The sequence below is a fragment of the Phalacrocorax carbo genome, chromosome 4 (genome assembly GCF_963921805.1).
Source record: "Phalacrocorax carbo chromosome 4, bPhaCar2.1, whole genome shotgun sequence".
Lineage (NCBI taxonomy): Eukaryota > Metazoa > Chordata > Aves > Suliformes > Phalacrocoracidae > Phalacrocorax > Phalacrocorax carbo.
This window is the reverse complement of record NC_087516.1, coordinates 15,144,617-15,157,287: the sequence shown is the minus strand read 5'-3', so window position 1 is coordinate 15,157,287 and position 12,671 is coordinate 15,144,617. Positions and strand designations below refer to the sequence as shown.

The following is a 12,671-nucleotide window of genomic DNA, read 5'->3' as shown; positions in this document are numbered from 1 at the left end:
CGACTACCTGTGACACCTTCTTTCTCTTTCAGCCTCCTTTTGGCTGGGCTGACGCTATTCTATAAACCACACAAAAGCAGTTTGATCCTTTTAAACATCTTCTCAAAGTTTGCATGCTAATTCAGTCTTTATGATAACATCTGTTTTCTTTGCACAATTGTGGAAGTACTACAGTAGAAGAATAATTAGTAATTCCCTATGTTGAGTTTTGAGTGCCCATCTTCAGTTAATTTAAAGGCCTGATTGGTTTTAAAGACGGTACTCGCCTGATGTTTTTTTTCAGACTTTTGAACCACTTTCAAATGTTTCACCTTCACTTAGTTGAGATGATTAAAAGCTGGTGGTGTAAATGGAAGGGTTTCCTTTTTCCTTGACTGGAACCATCCACTTCTTTTGCTATTTATAAAGGCAGCGTACCAGCTTTTGAAAGACGAGTATCTAGGACCTTCTGATCCAAGCGAATTAAAAAGAAATGTGGAAAAGGCCTAAAAGCTGCTAGAACTGTAACTCCTTAGATGGTTTTAAGCGTGACATGAAAATAAAGACTTCCCTCTACAGAGAACCAGCCAGTCATGGAGAGAAATGAGTCATTGCATTGGGGAGAGGAATGGCTGCTGTGCTTCTCAGTGCCAAAAATGCAGGGGTTTAAAATGAAAAGTGAATAGAATTGAACAGCACACATCGAAAGACCTTTGAGTTTTCCCATCTCCCTGCTAATGCAGTATTTATTTTGACATTAATTATGTATAAAATTGTGATTCTTACTGTACTGAAAAAATATTAATGGAAGAAGACTAAAGATGTGTTGAGTAGCAGGAAGATAGGTTTTTTCAAGAAGACTAGGTGTTGTCTACTAAAAACTATGCATATATAGCATAGCATTTTCTGGCATTTCGTGACTTGTTGGTAATTTTAAGTATCCATCAAAATTTCCTCGTAGCTTTTACTTCTCTGGTCCTAATACCAGAGAGGGAAGAAAAAGAAAGTAGGTGTCTATATTTTTCTTGCCTTGTACTCAGTAATTTTGGTAATTGCATTTTTTTTACTTCCTGGTCCCCCTAGAAATACAGCAAGTTCCCTTGTGCAGAAAAGACAGATTGCTTTCTTTTTACTTGACTGCACCTATGTTTTTGACTTGTGTGCCCTACAGGAATGCCAAGGATTTTAAGGACAGGAAAAATAAGCAAAATTGTGCACTGACCTAATTCACACTGATAAACCAGATGCTTAAAAATCTGACAGAATCTTTTCGAAGAAGAGTATGGAGATGTATGTCTGGTTGTTTTCATCTTTATCTGAATTTTTCTTTATCAGTGCTCTAATAATACTGAAGAAAGTGTAATTTAAGAGTGAGACATTGATTGTGACATACCATAGGCACACGTTGTTCTAATTTTACATTTCTTATCATAGCCTTTATATACATCACACTCATTTTAACAAGTGTTTAGCATGTCATTTCTTTTAGCAGGTCATTTGTTTATAGGCAGTTTTATGCAAAGCTGTGGATAGGAGAAAAATGGATTTGGCTCTTAGGAGGATTAAACTTGTTCACTTAATAAAAATAACAGTTTTAAGTGATGTGCTGTGTAAAGGGTTGTTTTTAGAGTTAGCGTCCTACTGGGTTGCAAAGCCTTGTTGCTTGGGTATGTGTAATGTAATTGTTTCTCTGCAGTCATTCCAAGATGATGAGCATTTTAAACATCTCTTAAAAAGCCAGCCCCTGGGGTATGTTCATAAGATTGTGTAGAAAGTATTATCAGCGTATACAGTATCTGTAAAACAAGGTTGGTGGAGATACACCACCTCCATTAGGAGGTATCTGTTTGTAGTCCCTCCTGGAGGAGGTGCAAGGTGGAAAGCTGTTGTTATTCACAGTGGAAGAATAACTCAGTAAGTCATCATTTCGCAATAATATAATACTAAATGATATGGTTTTCTGGGGAGACAAGGTTGTCTGTTTGCTTATATTTGCCAGGTAAATTCACTCCCATGCCTCCAGCGTTGACAAATAGAAAGTCTTTAACAGCTCTGTGCAATTCTTTCTCATTTTAGTCATCTTGACAAAGTGAATTCTTATCCATGTGCTTGTAAAAACAAGTGGTTTTATGAAGAATAATAGCTATGCCTTTCAAATGTCTGCCTTTTCTTGGTTTATCAGACTTACATATGTTTTTACATGTGATTACTTCTCTATCCAGGCTATCTCCAGCAATGGTGTCTGCTATATTGTTAAGCTGCAAAAGTAGCCATCTCAATGTTCAGAACTGCTTTGCTGTTAAACCCTTTTTTCAGATTACACAGGTTTTTGACTCTGTACTGGACCGTAGGCTATATCATATATGAAATAATATAAAGAGAGATCTGGTAGGGTGCCAAATAATTTATATTCGTGTTGCAGTTTCTGAGACCAATTGCAGGGATGAGCCAGATCATAGCCAGAGCAGAATGGTACTGTTGGCAGAAGGATCATTAAGTTGTAGCCCACGTGTGTCTCCTGTTTGTATCACACATTTCCATTTCTGTGAAACAAGTCTGTTACAAATGCACATAGTGCCAAGTGCCTGGCCTAAAGTACATGTCCTCTCTTTGTAGCATTTCAGACCTTCCTTGGGAAAGACGACGTGTCCCATGAAGTAGAAGAAGTTTTGGCAGAGTCTCGAGTCCAAAGAAACACCAAGTTAGTGTCGATACTTCAGCTCCTGAGAACCCGTGCTGTGCGATGGCAGGTCATTACCGTGATCGTCACCATGGGCTGCTACCAGCTCTGTGGGCTAAATGCTGTAAGTGTCCTTCTTCAGGCCATGGCATCTCCTGGGATGCTCCTTTCTTTCTCTGCAATACAAGGTTTGTGCTATACCATTCAGCAACCTCTATGACTTTCTATTTTTGGCCGTTTCTTACTAGTAGTAATTTTGTTACACCAGCATGTGGGAAGGTCCATGGAGAGCTGTATCATTTGGGGTTTTAAACAAAAAAAGGGAGGGAAGCCATGTTATGTTAACTTTGGAGGAATACATGAAAAGGTAGCACAGATAAGCAAAGAAAGAGTGTGCAGTTTCTGATACTCAGATTTTTCTGTTTCTGGGCAGTTAAGGTCTGGTCTGATATGCCCCATGTTTGTTCATGTTAAGTAAACTTGGTCTTTTCAGTAGACATTTCTGCTTGGATTAATTCAGTTTTGTACTTATATAAGTCAGCGAAAGTTCCTGTAAGTGATTTTAAGAGGTTGCTCTGGGTGTTTGATTTTTGTTGTTGTTTCATACAATTTGAAGAATAATCTTTGCTTCAATATGCCTTTCTTGGAAAGTGGAGCAAAAGAGGGAAAAAGATACAAAACAGTCAATAGCGAGAAGTTCTGTTGACCGTTAATGTATGTGAGGCTAATGGATTTCAAAGTCTCCTTTTCCATCTGTCTGAGCCTATTGCATCAGCTAGGAGAGGGTCACAGGACAATTTAGATTGGAAGGGATCTTTGGAGGTCATCTGGTCCAACCCCCTGCCCAAAGCAGGACTGACTTCAGGGTTGACTCAGGCTGCTGAGGGATTTGTGCAGTTGAATTTTAAATATCTCCAAGGTTGAAGAGTCCACAACCTCCATGGGCAACCTGTGGCAGGTATCTTCACCGCTTACATGATGAAAAGCATTTTCTCTATATCCAGCTAGAGCTTCCCTTGCTGCAGCTTGCAACCTCTGGGTTAGGTGCTTTACGTTGCACAACATGAACGTTATCCTGAAGCGCCTCAAAGCAAAAGGCATTTTCGTCATAGTTCAAAGGTGTTAATTGCTTATATATATGAAGGGCTGCTGAAAGGAGGTGGCTTTGTGCATTAGTGCATACTTCAGCTAGTTTTTCCCCCCAGGGCTGATCAGTGAATAATAAGTGTAAATGTTTCTGATGCCTAAGACAACTAGTTCAGACTTATCTCAGGTATCTCTATAGCTTTAAAACTCCTAATACAAAGTAATTTGTCCATGACCATTTGAAAGATTAATGCAGTTAGAACTCTGGTATCTGAAGGGTTGTAATGAAATACTAGGAGGGAGTTAGAAGATTTTTCATACTGTGGAGCAAACTATAAAAATGTTTGTATAGGTGGTGTTCTCTTCTAGTTGCAGGATTTCAGTGCTAATGACAGGCTATTTTGTTCCTCACTGTGGATGCTTTTTTAAGAAAAGAAATGGAATTGTCTTGTCATCCACTGTTTCTAAGATTTGTCAGTGCATAAGTGAAATAAGATGCCACTTAAAGTAAGAAACAGACTGATAAAATAATGAAGCACATTGCCTAAAAAAAAACCCACAGCTAAATTTTCAGGGAAAAGGGAAGAATTTTGTGGCTTTGAGGTTATTTAATAGATGACAGAAATTGTCCGGTATTCTGTGGCAGAAAAAAGCTGCAGTTTCATAACTTGAGTGGGGATATGGGCAGATAGTGACACATGTCCAGTCCAAAATGAACACCAGAGTTGTTTTCAAGTGTCATTAGGTGCCACTTCATGAAAATATGCCTTCAGGAAAAACTATTCTTGTCAGGAAACCTGTGTATTGGGCAGCTGTTTTAAGCCTTACCCTTTTAAAAATTATTATTTCTTTGTTTCTCCTCCCATATAATCCACTAAACATGAAAAAAACCATTCATACCAAATTTGCATTCTGAAATTGATTTTTTAAAATAGTCCATGTAGGGAAAATCAAGCAAATTTAGATGATCTCCAGTGGTCCCTTCCGATTCCAACCATTCCATGATTCTGTGATTCTTTCAAATGATAACGCATGATTAAGAGATAAAGTTTCGATTCCTTGTGTCTTCTGCATGGTTTTCCTGGCTGATCTTGCTCAAGTCACCTGAAGCTCGGAGATTAGAGGGCAGGTAGAGGTGTGACAGATACTGCTGAACCTGGGTCTTGGTTTGCCTGCCTGCGTCTGAGCTAACCTGCTGGGTATGAGTCGGTGTCAGCAAGGTTTAACTGGCCGCAAACACTTCTTTCTAACTCGTAACTCCCATCGTTTGCTTTATCTGTAGTGCCTTGTTAGCCCGTCTGGTCTTTTCCACAGCTACCATCTGGGCAGGGCATATGGGAAAGTTGGACTTCTTTCAGGCAAGAGTCTCAGGTCACTCTCCGGGGAAATTACCAACTGGCAGACTTCTGTAATCATCGTGCTGGTATCTGAGAACACTTGCTTCCTTCTAAGGCTTTTGCTTTACAGTAAAAATTTGTTTTACTTAAAAGCAGTACATTTGTTGGTTTCCACTTGGAACAGAAATCATCGTGAAGCCTTGATCATATTAATATATTAAATGATAACGAAACACCAGACAGTCTGACCTAAATTGACATAAATAAATTAATCTGTATTAGTCTCTCTTCATCTGATAAAATTTATCCATGATATATATTATCCATAATAAATTTATTTATCTTCCATTATTGTATCACAGTTCTAAAGAAGACCAAAAAATACAGTAAAGTTCTCATTGGTGAACTTGATCCTATTTCATATCAAGAAATACACTGTGCTGCATATTGCTTTAAGAGAGTCATTCCCAAAGTGGGATCCCTACACTTCTGTGGGGTCTGGCATTAAGGTAGAGGGCTGTATTTCAAATGGCAAGAAATCATGCTGGGGATGGGGTTCCATCTAGCAATGCATGCTTTCAGTATGCAAAAAAGTCTACCATAGCATGCCCTTCACATTTGCTACAGGGAAGACCTGGCATCAGGTCTTGTAGGAAGGGATGAGTAGGCAGTGCGCAACACAGTGTATATGCCTGTGTTGTTGCCCATCTTTTTTTGTTGCTTGCTTTTCCTGTTGAAGAGTTTGATTTATTAGGAAGAAATATATGTAGGGAGCTGAATGAGAAATAAAAGGACTGGAAAAGTGGGTCAGTGCTAGAGGGGTCAATGGTGTGAGAAAGTTTAGGAGCACCACTGATAACGTATGATACATGCCACTTTAAGCTAAGAGCTTATAGGAGTATAACCTTATGATAAGCAAAGAAACAAACTTCCATGCAGCTAACTGTAATCTGCAGACAAGAATGCTAAAATGTTACCTCCAAACTCACAAAAATTGCTGTTTAACTGATCAAAGTGGCCGTTTTACTTCAGTCTGTGAAGCAACAGCAACCCACGATGGACATAGGAAATCAGATTTCCCTGTGTTGATTTGGACTTGATAGCAGTTGATTTGGGGTTTTTGGGCCTTCTGCCCCATATTTCACAGCTCTTTCATTCCAAAACTTTTAGCCAATCATTAGCTAATTTTGTTAGCTAATGAAATCATTACCTAACAAAAACTATGTTAGAAAAATAACTTAAGTGGAAGTAGAGAGTAGTCGTTGTTAGCCTACTGAGTTTGTCTCAGTAATATCCTAGAGCAATGTATTTCCCTGTTTAACAATACACAGGCTGAAAAACATTCACTGCAATTGTTTTGAAATGTGTATGTCTTGTTAATTTTTACCCTGATTTATTTTTGTGCTGCTACAGAGACTAATAATCAGTCAGCCTCATCCTGTCTTTGCTCTGCCAGTTTTTAAATCTAGCTGTTTTACTACCACTCTTACCATCAATGGTCAGTCATGCTCTTCTGTAAAACCACTTGTGAAACATCTTATGTTCTAGTTGTTGCATTTTGACAAACCGCATTCAGGAGTTGTCTGGTTAAGTGACTCTTTGGCCTCTTTCTTCTCTTTCAAGGTCTGCATACCTGCAATATCGCCATCATTTTTAGAAGCTTTACCTGCTACGCAAAGCTGATACCAAGAATGAAATGCCTAGATTACATGGTTTCTAACTTCCACTGCATGAATTTTTCAATCTTGTAACTTGTTGTATGGAGGAAAAGATTACTTTTATTGTGTTTTTGTGCTTTTTAGCTTATATGCTGGGTAGGGGTATGGGACGTGAATAGGTTGTCAGAGTACTGGGTCCCAAAAAATTTATCAATAGGCATAAAAATGTCAGAGGGAAGTGGGAGCTGATCCTTGGTTTTGCTTCAATCAGTGCTCTATATCAGCGAGGCCAATGCAATGCATAGTTAACACCAGTGCACGCTACATGAAGGCAAATTACTTCATCCACAGAAGTTTGCTGTTATCATTTATTGTCACTGCATCTATTCTGGTGAGAGCTGATGTGCCAGCAGTAGGCATAAAAGTCTTCAGTCAGTTTCTCTTTATCCGCAAGGTGATATAGGTGACTTATTAGTTCTTGGTATTTTATTTTATTTTTGTTTTATGTAAGATGAGTGGGATTTTCTTCTTTGGTCTGGGACAAACAGCTTTGGTGAAGGGCTAGTTGGGAATTTAGAATTACTTGTTTGTTGGTTTTTTTTCCAAAGCTCTTGAGTTAGTGGCTTGATGAACAGATGTAGCATGTGCATAATGTGCTGGCATGCAACACTGTTCTTCATGAGATCAAAAGACTTCCATTCATCAGACAAGCATTTTCATTAGCAGCGCTTGCCCTGTTAGGGCTTGTCACATGGGTAGCATAAGAGAAAAAATACCACTGGTACTTTTATGTTTAGTGCCATTATTATCTCTGTCTTTCACTTTTGTTGTCTTGCGTAATCAGCTGTGATTTAAACTTTATTTTCTTCTGATAATCAGTTGTTTCAATTGTTTTTCATCTTCTCTAGTAACTCCATTATCTTTTCTCTCTCCAAGGCAGCCTGTCCTTGTTGCATTCTTTTGGCAGACAAAATCTTTGGCTAGTTCTTTGTTGTCACCTTGAGTCTAACATGAATACTATATGATTTTCAGACTTTATTTGTGATATGAATGGGGCTTTGATACTTAACAGACTTGTTATTTTAAAGTATTACTGCTATATATTCTCCCTCTGGATATTGTCACCACTGGATGTGGCTTTATTGATCAAACGCAAAAGTCTGTTTAAGCTGGTAACCCCATGCTCCCTGTGTTTCTGTCCATTACTGGCAGCTCCTTCTAGCCTATGATTCATTTAATCTGAAAAACAGCTGTTTACTTTCCACCAAGCAACTCTCACTCTAAAAGTATCTTTTCTTTCTATTGATAATAAAGAGAGATTAGGGCAATGGCTCAGCTGCAGATGTCCACACTGCAGTGAGGTTAAAGTGAGATAAATCTCACACCCTCTGTCTAAAACAGAGCAGTCTCTGCAGCACCTCTCAGCATCTCTCTCCTGTTCTCTCCCTTGCTGTTACGTGCCGTTGAAATATTCCATAAAGCCACCCCAACCTGCTTTTTAAGCAGTGTGGCTCAGCCACATAAAACCTATTTGTGTCCTCTTGTTCAAGCTTAAAGTGAGTTTCTTTCATTTACTCCTAAGTGAATTAAGCTAAATTGAGTTAAAGCTGCTTGTAATTCTGGTTGGGTCTGCAAGCAGAAGTACAGCAGGGTTGTGACTAATGCACCTGAAATTTTTACCTTCCCTTCATTTGTTGTCCTGCCCAGCCCTTGGTCGTCTGGGAGTACTCAGTGTTTTAACAAGTCTGGTCTCTGGTGGAACAGATGCTTGAAATGAATAGCTATATATTGTAGTTCAAGCCATAATGATTAATAACTCATTTTCTTCTCTCTGTTACAGATCTGGTACTATACAAACAGCATATTTAGTGAAGCTGGGATCAATCATGAAACAATCCCCTATGTTACTCTAAGTACTGGTGCTGTTGAGACTGTGGCTGCTGTTTTTTCTGTAAGTATGGTTATAAAAATCCATTAACATGCTTGATATTTATATTACTAATTTTATTCCCTTATACAGGTTAAAATATAAACAGAATAGTATATTGAGGATTAAGTGTAATGGTTGATAAAGCAATCCTAAACCCAGTTTTGTAGCTTTGTTTTTTTTTATTTAAGAGGATGTTCTCTTGTTTTAGTTGCATAAAAGGAGTGTAAAAAGTTGATATATCCTGAGGTGCTTTGTATGAGTGAAGAGGAAGAAGGCAGGAACAGCAAGGCCTGAAGTATATGAAGTGATAACTTTTAAATGATTTCACCTGGTAGAATGACTTTACCCGATAGCAGTTTATTCACATCTCAGAGCCTTCTTGTGTACCTGCTGGGAAGCCATTTAAAAAGACGGGAGGAAATGTTTGTAACCCAGCTTACTGGAAAAGCAAGGCAGCTGCTAGAACAAGGTTGTCCCATGCGTTGTTAAATTCTGCTGTCTCACTCACTGAGGGCAAGCAGGCATCCCTTCGTAACATGTGAGCTCCTGAGTAGGTCATGTACCTTTGCTATGCACTGAATGCAGAGGAAGATGTTAAGAGAAAAAATTATCCGTGCAGATTGTTTTCTTTCCGATTTCAAAATGGAAGAGTTGACTAGGAAAAAATATACACTAAATGAGCAAACTAAACCTGAAAGTTTCAGTAGGTGAATATACAATTAATTGCTAAAGGAAATACATTTCTGTTTGCACTGCAATAAATAAGAAACAATGGAGAGAGGTCTTTGGAATGAAAAGTTGCAAAAAAGCAAATACTCTTTCTTTGTTAGATTTTTTCCTTATCTTCATATATGCTTTACCAACTGTATTTGCACGATACTGGACACACCACACAAGTGTTTTAAAATGTCAGAAGAATGGTTTTGGCAAAAACATCCTTTCCAGTGGCAGAGCAACTGCTTATGACCTATAAAATGTTAAACTAAATCCAGCTATCAAGTATATTTTCTTATACTCTAGGACATAAGGACTCTCAAAGGTTACAAAGATCTTCTTCTGATCTTTGTGAATTTCCACAAATCTATTTTTGGGTAAACCATCTTTTTTTTTTTTTTTGATTAAAGGGATATTCTTTTTATTAGGTGGAAATAAAGAAGTATGGAAATCCCTACCTCTTACAACTTCTTCTTTGTGATACTGCAGAAATGCTTCTAAGTTTAAGATATATTTAAAAATAATAATGATAATTCTACTAGTGATTTAAGTGAAGAGTATACCTCTCTTTTGTGGAAACAGATGAAAATTACATGCAGATGATTCCATAAAGCCATTCTACAAATAGGGTCTGTCATCTTTTCAGTTCCTTCTGTGCTATCAGTTTATGGTGCTTATTCAGAGCACACTGTTCATATATAATGAGGTGGATGTGTCTGCTTTGGTTCCTGGTATGTGTGGTAACTTTTTTTTATGCCCAAGAGGAGTGTGTTTAATACTTTTTCTGTTTAAGCTGCTTGCTGTGCCTCTGGAAATGCTGATGTATTGATATCTCCACTCCCTTCAAGTGTGCTGTTTCAGTTCAAAAGATATGCTGCTTTGTAGCCTTAATTCTATTTCAGTAATCTTCATAAATGTTTCATTGTTGCTGTTTAGAGGAACAACAACATGAATTTCTTTTTTTAAATTGAAGGTTTTGCAGCTTCTCATTTTGAAAAGTAAATTCCTCTAATTTTTTTTCATGCCTAGAACTAAGGATGAGGGATTTCTTCCCAATCCCAACCTCTCAGCTGCTCTTTTTGCCTTTTTTTTTTTTTTAATGTATTTGACAGCATTAAGTATTAAGTCAGGTGCATATGTCTTATGTACTACTCAGAGGGAAGAAAGGAAGAAGCAAGAGAGAACGAGGGGAGAACTTAATTTTCCTGGTATTTTTTAATATATTGTGCTTTTTAGCAGAAACGTGATTTTACTGACAATAAATTCCAGGATTTCAATAGATACTCCTATCAGTAATAGAAGTGGAAGTTTTTTTCTTGTAAATGAAATAGCTTTTGGAGCACTCCACAGTCAAATCATGTACCACCTCTGACCATTATGCATATGTTAGGTGGTCACAAGACTGCCTCAGTAAGAATACTTGGGGTTCATCCAATGATGACCCCCATTAAGTGAGATAAAATATCATTCAAACTGTTGAAAAATTTGAAAGTCTGCCTTTAACGTGTCTCCTGGGAACAGCAGCATAATAGTAATAACATTGATGTAGTCCTTGAGGAAAGGCAAACAACATCCCATCCTTTTTATAGCTCTGTGTTGCCTCAGGTCACTTGATATGCCTGCTAGTAGCATGCTTTGCCTACAGCTCCATTCCTCTTCCTCTCAAGCAAAAGCCACATAAACAAGGTATTGAAAAACGAAACACATGCATCATAATCTTCCTGTAATTTCTGTAATTTGGCTGTGACTCCTGCTTACACCATCAGTTCCTAGTTTACTTCATGAAATACCTGTGTTGTAGCATGATGGACTTGGTGCCCTGGCTTCTCCCTGGAGGGACGATATGAACTTCCTGGATGTTTTTTTGGTTAACTGTAGACTTCTCCACCCGTTGTGCTGAACACAGATTCAGTTTAGATGACTGGCTAGACAAGCTACTTTTTAATGAGAGCTCCCATTAATTTCAGTTTGCTTCTGAAGTTTGGTATCCTCTGGAATGAAATACTGAATAGACTTCCTACTCATAGAGGTGTCACAGCAGTAAGTTACCTAACATGATGCCGTGCTTTGAAGCAGGATAGAATACATCTAAATAATACCCTGGCAAATATGTGTTTATTAGAAGTCTGTTCTTTAAATTCTACAGTAAGGGAACGCCACAAACTTATTCCTTAGTAAGATTGGTTACTGTGTCTTTTTTTGTAATTTTTAGTAATTGAGGTTGTGCTGGTTTCAGCTGGGATAGGGTTAAGTTTCTTCATAGTAGCTAGTGTGGGTCTATGTTTTGGATTTGTGCTGAAAACAGTGTTTCAGTTACTGCCAGGCAGTGCTTACACAATGCCAAGGCCTTTTCTGCTTCCCGCCCCACCAGCGAGCAGGCTGGCGGTGCGCAGGGAGCTGGGAGGGGGCACAGCCAGGAGAGCTGACCCCAACTGACCGAAGGGATATTCCACACCATATGGTGTCACGTCAGCACATAGAGCTGGGGGAAGAAGAAGGAAGCGGGGGACGTTTGGAGTGATGGCGTTTGTCTTCCCAAGTAACCGTTACGCATGATGGAGCCCTGCTTTCCTGGGGTATAGCCTCCTCCATCCTGGAGATGGCTGAACACCTGCCAGCTGATGGGAAACAGTGAATGAATTCCTTGTTTTGCTTTGCTTGCGTACGCAGCTTTTTCCTTTATTACTCTTTACCTTTATTACTTTTACCCATTAAACTGTCTTTATCTCAACCCAAGAGTTTTCTCACTTTTACCCTTCTGATTCTCTCCCTCATCCCACCATGCAGGAGTGAGTAAGCAGCTGTGTGGGGCCTAGTTGCCAGCTGGGCTTAAACCATGACAGAAGTTAATTTAATTTAGTTGTTGTCTTACTCTTAGTGGACAGAAAGAACAATTTGCCAGTGCCTTTCTTTGACAAGGCAACAGGCTGAATAGAAATGGAGACAGAAGTGAATGTGTGAAAAGATTCCTCCCCCCCTTCCATGAACCCAGCATAGAACAAAAGGGAATGTTATTCAAATAAAGCATCCTGCGTCCAGTTTTGCCATCTGTGGTACCAGATTTGGTCTTTATATAACGTTCACAGAAAGACAGTAGCTGTGACTATATTGAGAAGATTGTGCCTTAAGTATTTCCCATAAGGTGATGCATCAAGGTGTTACTAATGTTCTTTCCAAAGCCTGTGACAGAGACAAGCTGTGTAAAGCCTGGAATGAGTTAAAATATAATTTGGTAGTAGACTACAGAAGAATATAGGAAATCCTTTGCAGTATTACACAAAAGTCAA

The 12,671-nt window shown here is 38.6% G+C and overlaps 1 protein-coding gene across 3 annotated transcripts in view; it reads left to right on the top strand.

The window, feature by feature from the left end:
* SLC2A9 (solute carrier family 2 member 9) overlaps positions 1-12,671 on the top strand; it is a 114,564-nt gene that overhangs the window by 47,883 nt on the left and 54,010 nt on the right. For all 3 annotated transcript variants that reach the window (XM_064449137.1, XM_064449139.1, XM_064449138.1), the window contains exons 7-8: positions 2,596-2,783; positions 8,581-8,691. In XM_064449137.1, coding sequence (XP_064305207.1) covers positions 2,596-2,783; positions 8,581-8,691 — 299 coding nt within the window. The remainder of the gene's footprint in view (positions 1-2,595; positions 2,784-8,580; positions 8,692-12,671) is intronic.